The 17,623-nt window shown below is 38.3% G+C and overlaps 1 protein-coding gene across 2 annotated transcripts in view; it reads right to left on the reverse strand.

Annotated features, from left to right (window-relative positions):
* sik3 (SIK family kinase 3) overlaps nucleotides 1-17,623 on the reverse strand; it is a 67,367-nt gene that overhangs the window by 27,819 nt on the left and 21,925 nt on the right. For both annotated transcript variants that reach the window (XM_041796433.1, XM_041796443.1), the window contains exons 2-11: nucleotides 13,765-13,881; nucleotides 13,348-13,411; nucleotides 9,341-9,502; nucleotides 9,031-9,155; nucleotides 8,670-8,793; nucleotides 5,116-5,234; nucleotides 3,312-3,422; nucleotides 3,056-3,190; nucleotides 2,454-2,534; nucleotides 1,728-1,837 (exon numbers count right to left, since the gene is read on the reverse strand). In XM_041796433.1, the coding sequence (XP_041652367.1) occupies nucleotides 1,728-1,837; nucleotides 2,454-2,534; nucleotides 3,056-3,190; nucleotides 3,312-3,422; nucleotides 5,116-5,234; nucleotides 8,670-8,793; nucleotides 9,031-9,155; nucleotides 9,341-9,502; nucleotides 13,348-13,411; nucleotides 13,765-13,881 (1,148 nt within the window). The remainder of the gene's footprint in view (nucleotides 1-1,727; nucleotides 1,838-2,453; nucleotides 2,535-3,055; nucleotides 3,191-3,311; nucleotides 3,423-5,115; nucleotides 5,235-8,669; nucleotides 8,794-9,030; nucleotides 9,156-9,340; nucleotides 9,503-13,347; nucleotides 13,412-13,764; nucleotides 13,882-17,623) is intronic.

Genomic DNA, 17,623 nt, shown 5'->3' on the forward strand with positions numbered 1-17,623 from the left:
GGCTGTAATCTGTACAGCAGGGTAGGAGCCAGAAAAAATCATCGACTCCAAACTGCTTGGAATATGTCCCCATGTAAACATTGGTGATAAGGGACACATTTGATGAAGACTACTTATGCATGTTCGGGATAAAATCAGCAGAAATCAGAATCAACAATTTAACCAAAGAGATTGCCAAAATATCAACAAATTCAAAATTTCTCTCAAGTGCTTCAAAATACCCAAATAATGAGTGGGAATTTCACGCCCTTAAACCCTGAAAATATATTCTGAAAACTAGAATGTATCAGGGTTCCCACATGCATAAAAAATTAAGACTTTTTAAGACCTTTTAAGATCTATTAAAAAAAAAATTAATAATACTTCAACAGTCAAGAATGAATATGGTATATAAGATTTCTTGGTATACATGACCAGGTCTGATTTTTTTTAATTTAATTAACTTTTTATGAAATATTAAATGGTATAGAGCAAAGATATTTTCACCAAATTTTGATAATTTCTGACAAATGTAATGCCTCCATTCTATCAATTTGCTGTATACTGACATTTATCAGTATCAGCAGCACATCTGCTGATACTTAGCAGGTGTGCTAGGCTTATGCTAAAAAAAAGTACCTATTAAAAAGCAGAATGATGATTTTTGTGGGAGAAAACCTGTTAAAATGAGGATGGCCTCCATGGATTCTTAAGTGGGCAACCTGGTAGCCCAGATGTTAGAGAACTGGACGTGTCTTTACCAACAGTACAGAGTGTATTTGATCACAATGAGCCAGGGGATCAGAACATCCATCACTGAATTTCTGGAATTATGGACAACAATTATGAAACAATTTGTGAAAGATTTTGTTTATAATCAAATAAGGTTGGCTAGTTAGTGAAGAGTGGATAAGAACATGTCTTAGTCAAAGTGCCTTTTAAAATTGAGGGCTTCTCAGTAGTAAGATTAAGACTATTCAAGGATCTACAGGAACCCTGGTGTTTACACTTGAATCTTGAAGAGAGAAAAATGGAAATGCTTGAGGAAATAAACACATCTCTTATCATTATTTGGGTCATTTTAAACATCTACCATTCAGTGTAGCAGCTGATTCTTGAAACAATGAGCAAGTCGAAAAATACATTAATAAGGAAACGTGGCCAAGATTTCAAAGTTATGGCTTTAAAAATTTCTTCAAGTTAGTGCTGCATAGTTCATCAATATTAAATCAAATCAAGATTATTGAAACTAAAAGATAGTAGCAATTAAAAGTTATTGTACTGCATACATTTGTTTTGCCCATAGGTTTTGCTATGTTTGGTAAAATTTCAGTAAATTTTTGGCCTTCAAAAGTACATTACCACAGCCTCACAAGCATGGTTGATATATTCTCATTTATACATGATCTTTATAGATTGTAACTTTTTAATCTGATAACTTTTCACCTATTCATAATAATTCATTGCCTGTTTACAGTGTTAAATTGTCAAGAATACCTACATTAGATAAATGCAAGAGGTGCAGGTATGGTAAAAAAAAATTCCAATCATCTTTATAATTGTGATCTAAATAAAAATCAAAATAATCCTCATTATGATTTTTGCTGTAATTGAGCATCCCTATGTCAAGGTGTAAAATACATTTGTCCATTGACATCAGACTCAGACTAAGTAGCTGCTAAACCGTTCTTTCATACTGCAGCTATTGCAGAAACATCACTGACTGTAGCTAGGAGAGTTTATATTACCTTTGGTCTGGTACCCCCACAGTGTGCCGCCTCATCGAAAGGTAGCGAGCCATGGCCTCTGGAGATGGTTCTTCCCCTTCATCACTGTCCAATGCCATATTAGCTTCCGGCTATGCAAAAATGCAAACAGGTATCAGGTGGTAAGTAATGTTCTTTGGCACTGTGTCTTTAGTACTTGTATATAATTACCTAAATCACATTTAAAGTTTATTAAAAGTCTTACAAACATAATTCAAAGTCCAGGTCTTTCACTAAAATCCCTGCTGCAATGCAGTAATCTCATGCATTCTGGTGTTTCACAGCATTTGTGAGTCAGCTTTGAGGCTGTGTGAGCTGTATTTTTGGATGTGTGAGCACACTTGATTATGTGTATTAGTTCATAGTTTTTTCCCAGCTTAACTGACCATATAATGTCATAATGTCATAGTAAACTGCTAATTATTGGCAAAGCCAGAAACTACAACCAAACATACAAATATATTCAAGTATGAGACTGGCTGCTGCTGTGTTTGCTGATTTCTACGACTGAGTAGAGTAGCTAGGCCAGGTACAAGAGCTCCTGTAAAGGTGTGAAACAGCTATTTCCCAAGCAAATCCTCCAAGCTGATAGCAGCCAGGATAAGGTCAAAATTTGGATTTCAACTCCATGAACAAAAGTCCTATCTGGTCTTACATGTGCTGATATCAGCCACTCACTGCCAGACTGACACAACTAGGCTAACTTACCTCAACAATCTGGTTCTCTGGGTTGATGAGCTGGACGTGGGGAACAGTCATGCTAACGGGATTACCCTGTGGATCCGTCGGCTGGGCATGCACACAAGTACACAACACATACACATAAACAGACACATAAAGGTCATGTGAGAGTTGCACTAGTTTCCTACCTATCTCCTTCGTGCAGTGTAAATGGCAGATGTGGATTGTGCATAACAGCTTTATTCAATGGACCCACAACATAAAAAAAGTCAATTTAACTGATGAAACTGACGAACAGGCCAGAAGTGCATTAGGTAAAACCATCCTACCTTTAGTTCTAAAATCACTTTCTTTTGATAATGTAGAAAATGTTAATATATAAGATCTCATTCCTACATATAGAATAAACTGACAGTACAGACAATACACACAGGATAGATCACGTCATTATGGAGTATAACAAAGCAAAGATCTGGTCCACTGGCTCTGATAAATTACAAAAGTATACATAAATACTTGGTCCATAGTTGATCAAGTTCTCTGCAAAATCCAATTTGTGTTGAAAATGGACACACTGGGTATGCATAGCCCCTGTTATAACACAGGAACAAACACTGACAAGGCATTACCTGTACAGCGTTAATAGGATAGCTAATGGGGCGTGGTGTAGGTGGTGCAACACGCAGGGTCTTGTGTTTCTTTAGGCGATCAGCCAGCAGACTGTAGATGGCACTGTAGTGATCGTATGCATCTGTTTGTAAAGACTAGAGAGAAAACAATAGGAATATTATGAGTTGTGTGTTGACTTTTACAGAAGACAGTACTGAAATTAAAATACACTATTCAGCTGCATGTGTAGAAGTTGTTCAGTTATTTTTGTCCAACCTGAAGTGTGCGTTCTCTGTCCAGGCCCATCTCAGACATGGCAATCAGCACCTGCTCGTTGATGAGCTCTGTCTCCCTCTCTGTCTTTACCTGCTCACATTCAGCTATCAACTGAAAGAGAGATGCAGGTGTGAATTATCAAGACAGAGTCAAATTCAAACATTTACAGCCTTTTTGTTCATTTTGGAGCAACTACCCTTTTCAAATCATTAACTTAAGGAAAAGTTCCAACATTTAGGATATTATCTTAATGGATTTACCGTGGACAGTACATTAATATTAGCTTGTTATTTCTCGTCATGTAAGCCAAGTAACCAGTAAAAGTCAGGCAACTTCCACACAAAATTTCTATTCAAGAACCCAACTTTTTCTTCTCAATTTACAACATTTTATAGGCCCTATACAGGGACTTTTGAAATTATGCTAACACCATTTCTTTTTGTAAACGCAGGATTGTATCTAGTGTCTATGGTGACAATGGAATACCTTTGAAAGTGATTACACAACCACACTAGAAATAACTTACCAGCTTGCCTGCTAAGTGTCATCAGTAACCACCTGTTTTTCCCTGATTCATCAGTCCTCTATCATTTTAGTGCCGAACCTGAGGTTTGAGCTCCCAAAGAAAGAGTGGGTCAGCCTATTCTTTTCAGATATTAATGAAAAACTAAATTAATTTGAATTTTTGACATCAGTGTATCGCTCTGTCGAGTTTTCTACTGGGCTCAGCTTTTCTTAGTAAGATGGAGGGTCCGATTTGAGGGGCTCCATGTAAAAAGTTTGGGAATCACTATAATATGGCTCTATTTCAAGAGGGAAAAAAGTATCGACTTGCATAGGTTAACTCAGCATGATTAACTACAAACTAAGCAGCTTACCTTGTTTTAATATCAATTGCTGCTGAGCAGGTTCAACCTGCATTTTATAAAGCTACTACTGCTTATATTTGTAGAAAACAGGGTAATCATGTTTTTTCATGTTTCCTACTCCTTTATCAGCCTAACATGCAGTTCAACTGCTCAAGTGAGAGAGCTGGTGCCTGTTTGTGCATGCCTGGTGTTCATTAATGTTCATGTGATACAGGTTTTCAGCCATGCAAGTACAGAGTTTATTTCTGAAACTGTGCCTGACGTCAGTGTGGATGTATATTTAAGGAGATAACTGCTAACTGATAAAAAAAAAAAGTCTGACAGGTGCCACATATATTTGCAAAATTTGTTTTATCTATCACTTATTAAATAAACAAGGTATAAAATGTAAATAAGTAAGCTCTGGTGGTGTTGGTATGTTGACAGAGTCTCTATTTAGTGGCTTTATGCTGAGCTTTGAAAGAGCTGGCTAGTATTTTGATGTGACAGTGGGATATTAGCCATCTCCATCTCTATTTGCCAGAAATTTAAGAAAAAAACAAACAAAAAACATTTGCTTGAACTGTTAAACCAATCAAGTATCATCATTACTATCAAAAAGTAACAATAACAAGAGCCAGTTATATCTATCGCTGGTAAGTAAACTTGCTCTGTTCAGGTAACATATTTCTATCATAACTACAGTTAATATTTCAGCCATATAAATGGCATGATCTAACACATGTAAACACTGCAGGTTGGGGAGAGTCATTTTTGAGACCATTTGAGGAGATAACTTAAGTCGTCATGTTTTAGTATTAAAATATTTTGTCTGGAGCATGTATGGTACAAAGCTGCCTGACAAGAGGGCGAAAATCAAAAGCTAAAACAAAATTAACCCGATATCTGATCAATTTATGGCCTTGAGATATCTGAACACTTCTAGAGTCTCTCACCCTGTCAAAGTCTGGGTCAGGGTCTCCCTGTCTCATCCACTTGTTCTTGCAGATCTGCTCCATGGTCAACCTTCTGCTGGGATCCAGCACTAACATGTGTCTGATCAAGTACTCACAGTCTGCAAAACAAACAAGCATGCAAATGTCCAAGTTAGTCACAAAATATAAACCACAGTGACAACAAAGTTTGAAAAATATACAAATATATTTTACAAGCATGAAAAACAGTAGCAGTATGGTTTTTAATCAGCTAAAACTATTGGTGTCCTTCAGAAACTGTTTAAGTTACATATGTACATGTAAAGGAAGTCTCATCATGCAGATCATCATGCAGATGCTGAAGCATATTTTAACTCAGCATTACCTGGATCAAAATTAGAGGGCAGTGGTACCTTTTATACTGTGTGTGTGGGTGTGTGTGTGTGTGTGTGCATGTTCATGTGTTGTGTGCCTACTGGATCAAGCAAACACTTTAAAGGCAAAGTAAGGAACTCTTATAATTTACAAACCTGAAGGAAGGACAATTCTACCATTAAAGCCTATTTTATTTTCCAACCAAATAATACATATCATACTTAAAGGGGCTAATGAGTTAAATTACACAGTGAAAAAGAAAGCTGGTGAACTAAATTAGGTCTGGGGGATCCTGAAGAAAATCTTTAGGGGACAATGCATTATTCTTTATTGTGGTGAACTTTTGTAGACCAATTCATCAAAAATGTCTTTGCATTTATTTGCAGAAACTTACAGTATGTCATTTCAACATTAAATTTATAATACTTGCAATGTCAGTAGTTTGAAAGCGTCATAAAAAGTAGCCTACTGATGTCCAGCAAATTTACTTTACCTAAGCTGGATAAGGGCATTGCAGAATCTGCTTTTTTAAATCACAATGGAAAACATTTTTGCAAGATGTTTTATAGGCCTGTTTTTCCAAACCATCTCCAGGCCTAGGAAACAGTTTTTAAAAGCTGTTTATTACTTCTTTATCAAATCCTGACAGCATAATTATGAGCTCTTTGTCTTCCTCTGCATCAACAACTGAGCTGTGTTAAGTTTTTGTCCTTTTATTATAGTAATCATTTTTTAATCTGAAATATTTCTACAAAATTTCAATGTCAAAGTTTTTAATCTCACCACAACACACTGTAATCAAGTCATGAGGGTGCTGAAAAATGAGTTAAGAATATTTTAATGTCCCCAGTGGTTGCAGAGAAAGACAGACTACCAGAGAACACCTTCATAGGTACAGAAGAGCTGACATACAATGAAAACAGGACATTCAATGATGAATCCTGTTGCTGTCAACAGTTACAAATGTTGATAGCTGTCACGTGTGCACTACATCCTGAACAGCTGTTTTGGAGTAGGCTATTGTAATGTTTTACAAAATTACTGGGAAGGAAGATTCAATAACACCCAGGTATTTCTGTAGGATATGGCTGCATTGTAAAAACAGATGATTTTCCTTCCTCTTTGATAGTTTCGCTGTTCATTTGTGAACCAGTATGGTTCACTGGACTGATTATGATACAGAGTCATTGCCGCTACATTGATGTCTTGTTGTAACTGTTAGAAAACAGCTTATTCAGCAAAAGACTACTTTTCATGCAAGCACATGTCTTACTCAAACAAGGACCAGTGGTTTTATGATATTAGGCAGAGGCAGCCACTGTTTGAATGCAGGAAAAACCCAAGCTACTTTTGGCTTGTTAAGAAAATGCACCATTGAAAAGTACCATGTGGAATTTTTCGATCACTGTGAGTGCCATGGGGAAGTTTTCTCAGGTGAGTCAAGGTTTGTGTACATCACACACACACATGCAAATAGTGACCAAAACCCAAAACAAAGCAGGAATGTTGAGGGACAAGTCTGCCATTGATGTAGCACTTATTCACTGCATTGGTGCACTAGTGACTGCTCCCAAGATAAAAAGTTAAACTGCTCCCTTCACTGCAGGAAAAAAAATATTTGCAAATGTTGTATGAGGAAGGAAATGCACTTCACATTTTGTTAAGGCTCAGTTATTCTCGGAGTAATTTGGTTAGGAAAAAAATTGAAAAAGTGTTTTGTTTGGTTTAAAACAAGAACAATTCCACGGCCAATTTTCCAGGATATACACAGAAAATGTAAAACTAACTTTGATACTTTTCAGTACCTTTTTCAAGACCCTCTTCGTATAATTTAAGACTATAGTTGAGTTTCCATCAAGTGGTCCAGTTTGATTGAGTACGGTTGGGTATGGTTCGTTACGCAAAACCCCAAAATAGTTTGTGTCTGGGTTGTAAAGTCTATGCATGTGATGTCACGTGCAGCCCAAGTCTGCCGTTCTAGCTGCTGGGTTGTAGAAAGGGTGAGTGACAGAAATCAGTAGGGAATAAACAGGAAAAAAAATATTCAAGCTGAAAAGTGTTTTTTTTAATGCCACATCAAAACTATGTCAGCTGCAGTCAGTGCAGCTTCTAAGCTGATTGAACACTGTACAGAAACCTTTGGAGTCACAACGTTACATTAATAAGGACCCGAAAGGAAACCTGATTTGTGGGCCCATATCAATATCGACGGTCCAGTGCACAGTGTGAACCTCTGTTGAGTCCAAATATCCCTAACTACAGCAGACAGGAGTCTGTTTTTCTCTCCAGATGAAAAGTCGTGACACACAAAGTGATGTCAGTGCAAACCCCATTGGTTGTGAGTGTAGTTCCCCCTTTCTAGGAGGTAGGTAGGTCTGGTACCCCTCCAGAAGGGTGTCAAAAAAGTGGGACAGTGTGGTTCACTTTTTTTGGACCTTTTAAAACTTTTGATATATAGAAACACAAAAAAACATGTGTGCTGTGCCATGCCGAACTGTAACAAACTGCTCGGTGAAAATGACCTTTATTACATCTACAACCCAAATTCTAACCCTAATTTCTAACATAGTGACACTGTTTTGTACATTTTTTGTGCTGACTGCAGGATAAGAATGTGAAAATGGCCAGTAGTTTTTCAGTTTGCAAATTAGTCTTTCTTGAAGCACTAAAAAGTAAAACGGCATACAGTTGTGTTTTTCAGAATAGAATTATATGGCACTATTGCCCATTTCAGGATACTTATAACATTCTTTAATTCAGGTAATATGACGCATTGATGAGTCCATGATCACTTTACTGTTAGGGGTGATAAAATATAGCTCACTACTGTTGAGTTATATTATTTTAATAATCCAGCAGAGCTCCAAAGACAATCATGTGAGATTAAAAACAAATAAATATCAAAAGGAGGAAAATTAATTACAGCCTTGTTTGGTGAATATGAAAATTTAAGGCATCACAGTCTTGTGTTTAAGACTTTTTAATACTTTTAAAAAGCCTTAGTTGTGGCTAATCTGATTTATCAACTCATACTTTTTTAAGACCCTGCAGATATCCTGCTTTCAATCCAACAGTGTTAAGTGCTCAACATAAAGACAATGAAGAAGCCCATCACATAGGTAGAAAAAACAAGGGATATCTTGCAGTAATGTAGGTTTGGATGGAGGAAGAAAGTGAAATGACACAGGTAGGATTCTTACCTGTGGACATAAAGAAGGGGATGCGGAACTTGCCGCTGAGAACACGTGCCCGCAAGTTTTGTAGAGTGCTGCCATCAAAAGGTAGTGCGCCACACACCAAAACATACAACACCACACCTAAGCTCTGTATGGGAAAAACACAAACTGAGTGCATCATTTTGACTAAAACTTTCATTAGAAATTCAATTAATCAACCAAACATTTTTTCATTGAAGAAATGCCAAAGTATATTGTTTTGTAGAGAAAAAAAACTCAATTGGACACTATTGTATTAAATTTTCCCCTGGATTGTTCCAGCCAACTAGCTTCTTCCTGAGCAGCAGCCTCAGTTGGCTGCATGGATAATAAAATGTCGGCTCACCCATATATCTACTTTAGGTCCATCATATTCCTTCCCCTCAAAGAGTTCTGGTGCAGCATAAGGGGGGCTGCCACACCATGTCTTCAACAGCTGGCCTCGAGAAAACAGGTTACTGAAGCCAAAATCTGACAGAGGGAGAGGAGACATTTATTTAATCTCATCACTTCAGTCAGCAAAATAAATTCAATCAGCCCAGCAAAAAGCTCCCAAAGCACATGTTGACACAAGCCTTTGCCCACTCACTGAGACAGCCCAAAACCACTACTTTAAGTTTCCCACCATTACACATTCTTCACACATTAATACACACCTGCAATTTTGATGTTGAGGTTGTGGTCCAGCAGCAGATTCTCAGCCTTCAGGTCTCTATGGACAATGTTGCGGCAGTGACAAAAATGGACAGCTGCCACAATTTGCTTGAACTTCTTTCTGGCATCCTTTTCTGCCATTCGCCCATGAGCCACCAGGTGGTCTGTATTAAAACAAATAATATGCCGAGATGTTTTTGGCAGGCACTTGTATTTTTTTAACTGCTTCAAGTGGATCTTACAATCAATGCTCTGATCTAGCCAAATGATTATAATGCTATTTATTATGGATGAAATGCAGAATGGATTCTTTAATCTTTTGAAAAATGCATAAACGGGGCAAGGGACTAAGAGTTTGAGAGGCCTTTTAATCTAACCCCCCCCCCCCGTGTTATCAAAATAAAAAGAAGCATTGCTGCAACACCTTAAACAAAGTTTGTGATCAATTTTCTAATTCAGCCAATCACAGTGTTACTCAGCTTGGAAAAATGCATGAAAGGATTTTTTTTCATCTCTTAAAAATAGGACATGTGAGATAGTTTTGAACTCGAAAGGTAATTAAATTCTGAAAAAATCTGGCAATACTATGGAATAAATTATCATCCAGAGCAAAAAGAAAAACATGATGGAAAGTGAAATCAGGAAAATAAGTTGCACCAGTTTCCAGGCAGGAGTCTAATATTGATGATACCCATAGTAACAGTCCACTTACATGCCTATCTTGATTGCATTCAGCAAAGTCCATAGCATCCAGTTACAGGGCAGATGTGTAGCTTTTTAGGTACTATTTTTTTTCTACCATATGGAGTAGGGATGCACAATATTATCAGCAGTATATCGGTACCAGCTGATAATAGCTTAGAAAGTTAATTATCTGTATCGGCCGATAACAAAATTTACGCCAATCTGTACGGCAGATAATGTGACATCATAATTAATCGCACGTGATGACACCAGATGTGCACCAACAACAAACTCAACATGTCGGCTGTGTGTGTGAAGTTTGAGGTGTGGGGACAAGACAGCAAAGTAGATGTTTGCATCACTTGTAAAGTACATGGAATGCGAGGAGGAGCACGACAACACACCTTTAACACCAGCAGTGTAATTTTGCTTCTGAAAAACCGGCAACTTGATGAATACAAGGACTGTCTTAAGATAAAGAATGACGAAACTTCGTGCCATGGAAAACTTGTAAACAGCCTCTACTTAAGTCATTCTACAAAGCTAGAAAAATACAGCAGTGACCACCCAAAAGTAAGAAGCTGAACAGGAAAATCATTGAATTTATAGCTCTTGATCATCAGCCTTTCAGCACGTGGAATATACAGGCTTCTAAAGGCTAATGATGCATTTAAAGCCCCGCTACGTTACACCTAGCAGGCGCTTATAGCCTTGCCTGAACTTCAAAACTTCATTTCCAGTCATGTACAGAAGCTAAACATATTAGCTTTACTACAGATATACGGACATCAAGTGTTCCTCCTGTTAGCATGTTAAGCCTCACTGCCTCAGTGGATATGAGAATTTCACTCTTAAAAAGCCTGTCCTAAACTCACAGGAGTTCTCACTCAGCAGCTGCAATTGCAGCCGCTTTTGATAACATGTTTCGGATATGGAAAATAGAGAAAAAGAACGTGCATGTCGTGTTATGTGACAGTGGGTGAGACATAACAAAAGCAATGGCTGGCCTCTGTGTGCCAAGTCTCCCATGCAACACACACGTCCTGGCTGTACACGAAGGTGTCTTGTCTCCAGCACTGGAGATGTGGGGGTCACTGGGTTGTTACAGAGCTGTTCACGGTGAAATGCCTATTAAAATTGGTTGCTTAGTTAGTTTGTTCTGTTTAAAGCAGAATCAGGAGATCTACTTCAGTTGAAGTTTTATTTATTTTGGTCATCTTAAGTCTCAAAAATTTAAAAGCATATTTAAGCTCTGAACTAAAGCTACATTTTTTTGCATTTAAGAATCTGTCTTTTTGTTATTGTTGTTGTTATTTAAAGCACTTTGTCAGGAGCATCTCAGGGAGCCATCCTGCAAACTGGCTGAGTAATAAGGAGAATCAATCTAAATTTAGAAGCTATTTCTTTTTTTGCACTGTCGAGCTCAGTGTCAGTAGGTTATTTTACTGCTGTTTATTGCCCTCAGAGATGCAGATGGCTTTTGCTGCACTGTTAACAACACATTAGCATGTAATGCACATGTAACCCAAAGACATTACTCTAAGTATTTCATTAGTGTATGGCTGTATTTGAAAAAACAATGCATCCTTCATTTCTGATGAAAATCAAAAGTTTTGTCTGTTTCCAAAAAATAGACTACCAACATTAAAAAACAACTGTAGTACAGAATTGAATTGGTTTTTTTTTACAGTGGAAAAAAATGTAATTAAATATCAGTATTGCGTCTGCCAAAATGAGGCAAAAATCCAATATCGTGCATCCCTAATACGGAGTTATCTTGCTAGCTACTGGTATGGTACCTGAGCTCTGTACTTGAACTGTAATAGTTGTTAAGTACAGACCCACAGCCTGTGAGTCCCCATGCCAGTGTCTACCTTTACTGGTCAGCTATTGTCTTTAATAGAGTAGCCTTTTTCATGAACAAGCTCTCCAGAGTTGATCTACTTAACAACATCCCAGTATTTTCTGTTAAGAATTATGACCTAATGACAGAGGAAAGCTGTTAAATTGAAGTCTGTGATGCATCCCAGTACCCTTGAGTAGTGTAAGGCTGCCATTTACTACACACAATGAATTGGGACAATTATCAATCACAGCAGTCTAACCTGGGTGCACTGGGTGATGGGGGCAGCTGCACTTGTAGTCATGACAGTAGCCTTTTACACAGGTCTAATGGTAGCAGTCAGCTTTGGACATGGAATTAAAAATATTCAAAGTCTTTCACACTGAATTTTAGAGTAAATGAAACCCGATCTTGTCTTACAGTCTGGCAGGGTTTGGAGAATGTACTAAATAAAATTTCAGAGACCAGGTATGTTGGAATCTTCCCAGCTCTCCTTTCAAATATTGATGCACTTTTTGGCATTAGTAATAAAACACAGAGGAAACCAAGAAAAACAAAAACAACAAAAAATGACAAAAAGTAGACAGCTAAAGAATTGGTGATGACAAATCTACATCTTATTAACAATTTATAAAGTGTGGTTTACACTGCAAGATAATCAGGCTGATTTTGGGCCAGATTACCCCCTTTTGACCAAAACCAGCAGAGGCCAGATTATCTGATGTCTCTAAAAATTATCTTGAGATTTTTCTTGGGTGTGAAGCATGTTAAGAGTTATTTGACTTCACTGACTTGCTCGGGAGGCAACCAGAACTGCCCCTGCATGAAATCATAAATATCAAACTAATGAAATTTGTTGATGGTGCATGGAACAGAATGATAGCCAATTAGAAAGTAAGCTAACTAGAGAAGGAAGCACAACAAACACAGCCATGGCAACAATAGTAAATGCAAACCATCAAGATAGATGGAGGTCAAAACTGTAGGAACAACTTGTTGATTTGCGGCAATAACATGAGTGTTTCTACAACATGCAAAACAGAAAAATCAAGTCCACACACCAGAAGCTGCTCTTGAAGCCTCAAAGAGTACTTAACTCTTTGGGATGGGACGTGCTATTGAACTACTTTTGAACTGTCTCTACAACATGTCCTGTAAAACATACCAAAATAGAACCGACAATGAGGGGGGTTGGACTGACATTGCCACTGCAATGGATGTAGCAGGGAGCTAACAGCTTGCAACATTTATCTTGTTTACTCTAAAGTCATGTTTGACCAAACAAGATTGTTTGACTTATGAAGGTTGAGACTCTGGTTGTAAGAGAATGTATCTGTTAGTGTGCAGTGTGCTTTGTTGGTCATCCTGTTGCAAACCACACACTGTAAGAACAAAGCTCTTAAACCTGTTGTTGTTTGTTCCTGTGTGGGATATCTCACATTATAAAAAATGCTCTAGCATGTGTCAGGCTTAACTCCTTACCAAATATCTCTCCACCACTGGCATACTCTGTGACAAGATAGATCATCCTCTCTGTTTCCATCACCTGAAAGCATAAGCAAAACACAAGAATCAGGGCCTTTAGATGCCCAGACAGGCCATTTAGAGAGGTACTTTTCAACAGGGTGTACGGCAGCGTTTAGTTTATACACAGGAAAATGTAAAAAACAAAAAAAAAAACCCAAAAACAAAACAAACCAAAAAACCAAATTTGGTCTAAAAGTTGCCTTGTTTGGTGTAATAGTACCCATGGAGCCACAAGAGTTAGAGTTAGCAAAACACACCAGTAAACTATCATCCTAAAACTTCAGCCACAGTCAAACTCAAACACTTTTCACCAGTTCCTCTAGGGTCATTGGGCTCAGGTGCAAGAAATATCATGTTATTGAGAGTATGTACCTGGAAGAGGCGGATGATGTGGGGGTGCTTCAGCAACTTCATGATTTGGACCTCTCTGAAGATCTTTTTAAGATTCTCATCGTCCAGCTGAGTCTTATCCACTATTTTTATAGCCACCTGGAGACAGAGAAGAGAAGAACGGGATGGAAGAAAGGAGAGGATGGAAAGGATGAATGATGGGACAAGGAGATTGAAAGAGAAAAAGAGAAAGAGAGAGGGAAAGCGGGGGGAAAATATAAAATTTACTGAAGCAATACTATCCACTTATTTTTTCATCTTTAGTGTATGAATCAAGACACTAAATTTGAAAATTTATGTTAAATCAACAATAAAATTACAGGCAACACTTTGAGGGAATATCTCAGTGCCATCTCTCACACACAAGCCTGTACAGCGTTGCTAGCAAACACAGCTAGCAGAAAAATAATGAATATTCAATGTCAGCTGGAGGTCCAAAGGTGAGCCTTGTTCATTTTCCTCATTATAGTCTGGGAACTCCCATCAAAAAGGTATTCCCACTGTTTGTCACAACAATGTTTACATAAATAGCTTGCACTACACTACTAAAGCTCTAAAGGGTGGACACTGTGCAAATTTCATTCGATTCAGTCACAAATTTTAGGTTGCACGACTCACTTCGAAGTTGTGCCGACTTTCAGTCAGAGCATGCATCCTTTTTTATAACTTTGTACAGGGGGATATGACGGCGGACCACAGCCCGACCAGTTGCTCCCAGCTGGGCGGATGGATTTCTGACATGTTTGATATTTTGGTTGTTCAACTCAAGTCGTTCCCGCAGTGAGGGTAAAACCACAGGAACTTGGGATGTTCTGATGTCATTCTTCGTTCCAGATATGATTCCAATACCAAGGAGGTGGTTATCGGCCGATGCCAAGTACTGATCCAATACCAGTGTGTGAACTTTCTGGACTGACTGTGCAGACTAATAAATCATTTTAGACCTATATTTGACTCAGAACATGGCTCAACAAATACAATCATAATGTACAGAATCTCTGTGACCCTTAAGTTGTTTTTCTGCTGATTATTGAGTTTTGCTGCTAAATATTAAAATAACAATAATGCACAGGGCTGCATCACAAGCTCTCGCTAGCTCTCTCTCTTTTTTTTGATTGATATTGATACATGAAGCTAATACAAACATACATACAAACATTACAAACATGATTCACCCATGTATATATGTATATATAACTATCTAAAACTGTCACGCAGCCACCATTCTTTGCTGCTGCAGTGGGTCCTTTGGTTCTGCTTTACTGCTCTAAAAATGGTAGCCTGTGCATGCAGTGTTTTCCAGCGGTGAGGAAGAACTAATTTCCGGTTTATAGCGTAAACATTTAGCATGGGTAAACGCAGCAAAATATAAAGCTAAACCAAACAGTATCAGATCGGTGCATAAACTTGTGTACTCGATACCAATACCTGCATTTTAAGCAGTATGGGACGTATTTCTGATATGGTATCAGAATCAAAACAACCGCAACAAGCACAGTCCTCAACTTCATGGGTATTTTTTCCCTTGTAAACTGTCAGACAGCATCTTAAATCATCATTACAAAAGCAGCAATGCCTTTTTTATGGTGGTGCCGTGCAGCGCTGTGCCAGGCTGTGGTGCATGAGTGTCTTTGTGCCAGTATGTATGTGTGTGTTTGTTGTTTGCTAAATTGGCCCGACATCATTAACAGTAGTTCTGTCATCACTTTTAGAGCATCTTCACGAAAAGACAGCGGTGCTGCTGGTGGGAATGGACACATACTCTCAAGGCATTTATTATCAACGTGCACTTTTTAGGCAGCAGAGTCTTCATGACCAAAATTTAAAAAAGCAGTGCCGTGGCTATGTTTAATACCCTGGTATATGGTATTACCGCCCATTCCTACCTCAGAATCTCCCTGCATGTTTTTGTCAAGATGCTGACACATTTGAGTTCTTTTAAATGTAACAGCAGTAAAACAACGAGAAAGTAACATCTTAATTCTCTTTATCACTGCCTTATTTGTCTTGAACAGCACTCGCTCTCTACTGGACTGACCACTGCTGAGCACTCTTTCAGTTTCTGCTTGTGGCAGCTTTGAGTTGATAATATGACAATATACCCCCGTTTTTGGTTCAGAGCTGTTGTTTTTGGTAGTTCATGTTTTGGTAATCTAAACTTATGATTCAGAGTATGTGGTATAAAAAAACGTATCAAAGTAACCTTAAGCTCCAGGTATACGACATGTGGAGAGGATGCTTATGCATATAGGATACTACAAGGTAGGTGATTGTGGTTGTAAATGGGAAAAAAAGAAGAAAAAGGCAAGCATTGTTAGCAAATAAATCTGTGTTGCTTGCCCAGATATAGTCTGTATCCAAAATATTTCCACATAGCTTATTTATCAGTTAGAGAGGTGTGAATCCTTCTGCAGATAAAAGAGTACCTTAAAGATGATGATAGATTGTTTTGGTTTTTCATTAGCTGACTGGGCCATCAACCAACCAGTCAATAAACTGATGCAAATCAATAGATCATTACACCCCTACAATCTACCATGACCTGGAACAATACTGGCAGTTCTTAACATGATCAAAAGCTGGACTGTGTTGTCAAACACAGTGCTTCCTCTGGATTCCAGTGTGTCAGGAAAACTGACCAAAGCCATGACCTTCTACTGTGTGCACGACTCTTGCGTAACTACTGAGCCCTTGACAATAGCTCTGGCAATGTGGATAGTGATGGTGTGTGACAGGAGCTTTGCTCTGCCACTTAGGAATGGGTAGACCACTTTAATGACTTAATCAAGCGAGGCTAATGGGGCTGCCCCAAAACACTGCATCTTCCAAAAATAGATGAGCGAGTTTAGTCCGGGTGTGAAATATGAAGAGCATTTATCCAGCATTAGCACATAAATACACACCAACAGCAACAGCAACTCATCTGTTAAATCTTGCTGAGTATCATCCTGGGCTCTCCTTTTCCTGGTAACAGGCAGGAGGAAGATAACAACATCTGAAGCCCGACAAGGCTCACTTCCTGTTGCAGACAGGAAGGGGAATTGAGGAAGAGTGAATAGGGGCTCATAAGAGGACAAGGGTGTTTCTCTATTCACTAATGTGTCTCCCTGGCTCCTCAACTGCATTGTTTCCATGCCTCTTAGCTCCTCCCAGCCAGGAATTCAAAGACAGTGAGTGAGATACACAAAGAGGGAGGGGGGGAAATCATTCACTTCACAACATTTGTCTGAAGCAATGTCAAGCAATACTGATGAGCTGCACAGCTGTGTCATCTGTCACACCGTCTTTATATTTCAGAGAAGCCAGCGTTAAAAACTATTTAAAATTAAAATCAACTATTAACTATACTGATGTAAACCATACTGTCTTACCCTATGTCTTGTTTGAAAATAAAATTATACATCTTAAAAATTAAATACACTGCCCAGCCTTAATGTCAGCCCTGTGATAGGCTGGCAAACATTCCTGGGTGTATCCCGCCGCTTACCCAATGACAGCTGGTTTTGGTTCCTGCCTCCTGTGACCCTAAAAAGTACAAGCAGGATGGATGAATGGATGAAAATTGTTTTTATACTGCAACATTTGGTGCTAACATTAGTCTGTGTATAGCTGTGTGTACAAATATTTTGCAATCTGAGCATGTTAAGCTTTACAATTAGTGCTGATCACAGTGAGGTTAAACTGCAAAATAAAGCAATTCGTTTTATTTAGTAGGTTTACTGAATTAGGACGGCGAACATTAAAAAGCATATCTGCTATACACGTCAATGTAAATATACCAAAATGAGCAAAATAGCTACATTTCATTTGTAAAAATGAATGATTTTAGCACATGCAGCAT

This window comes from Cheilinus undulatus, linkage group 2, assembly GCF_018320785.1.
Source record: "Cheilinus undulatus linkage group 2, ASM1832078v1, whole genome shotgun sequence".
NCBI lineage: Eukaryota > Metazoa > Chordata > Actinopteri > Labriformes > Labridae > Cheilinus > Cheilinus undulatus.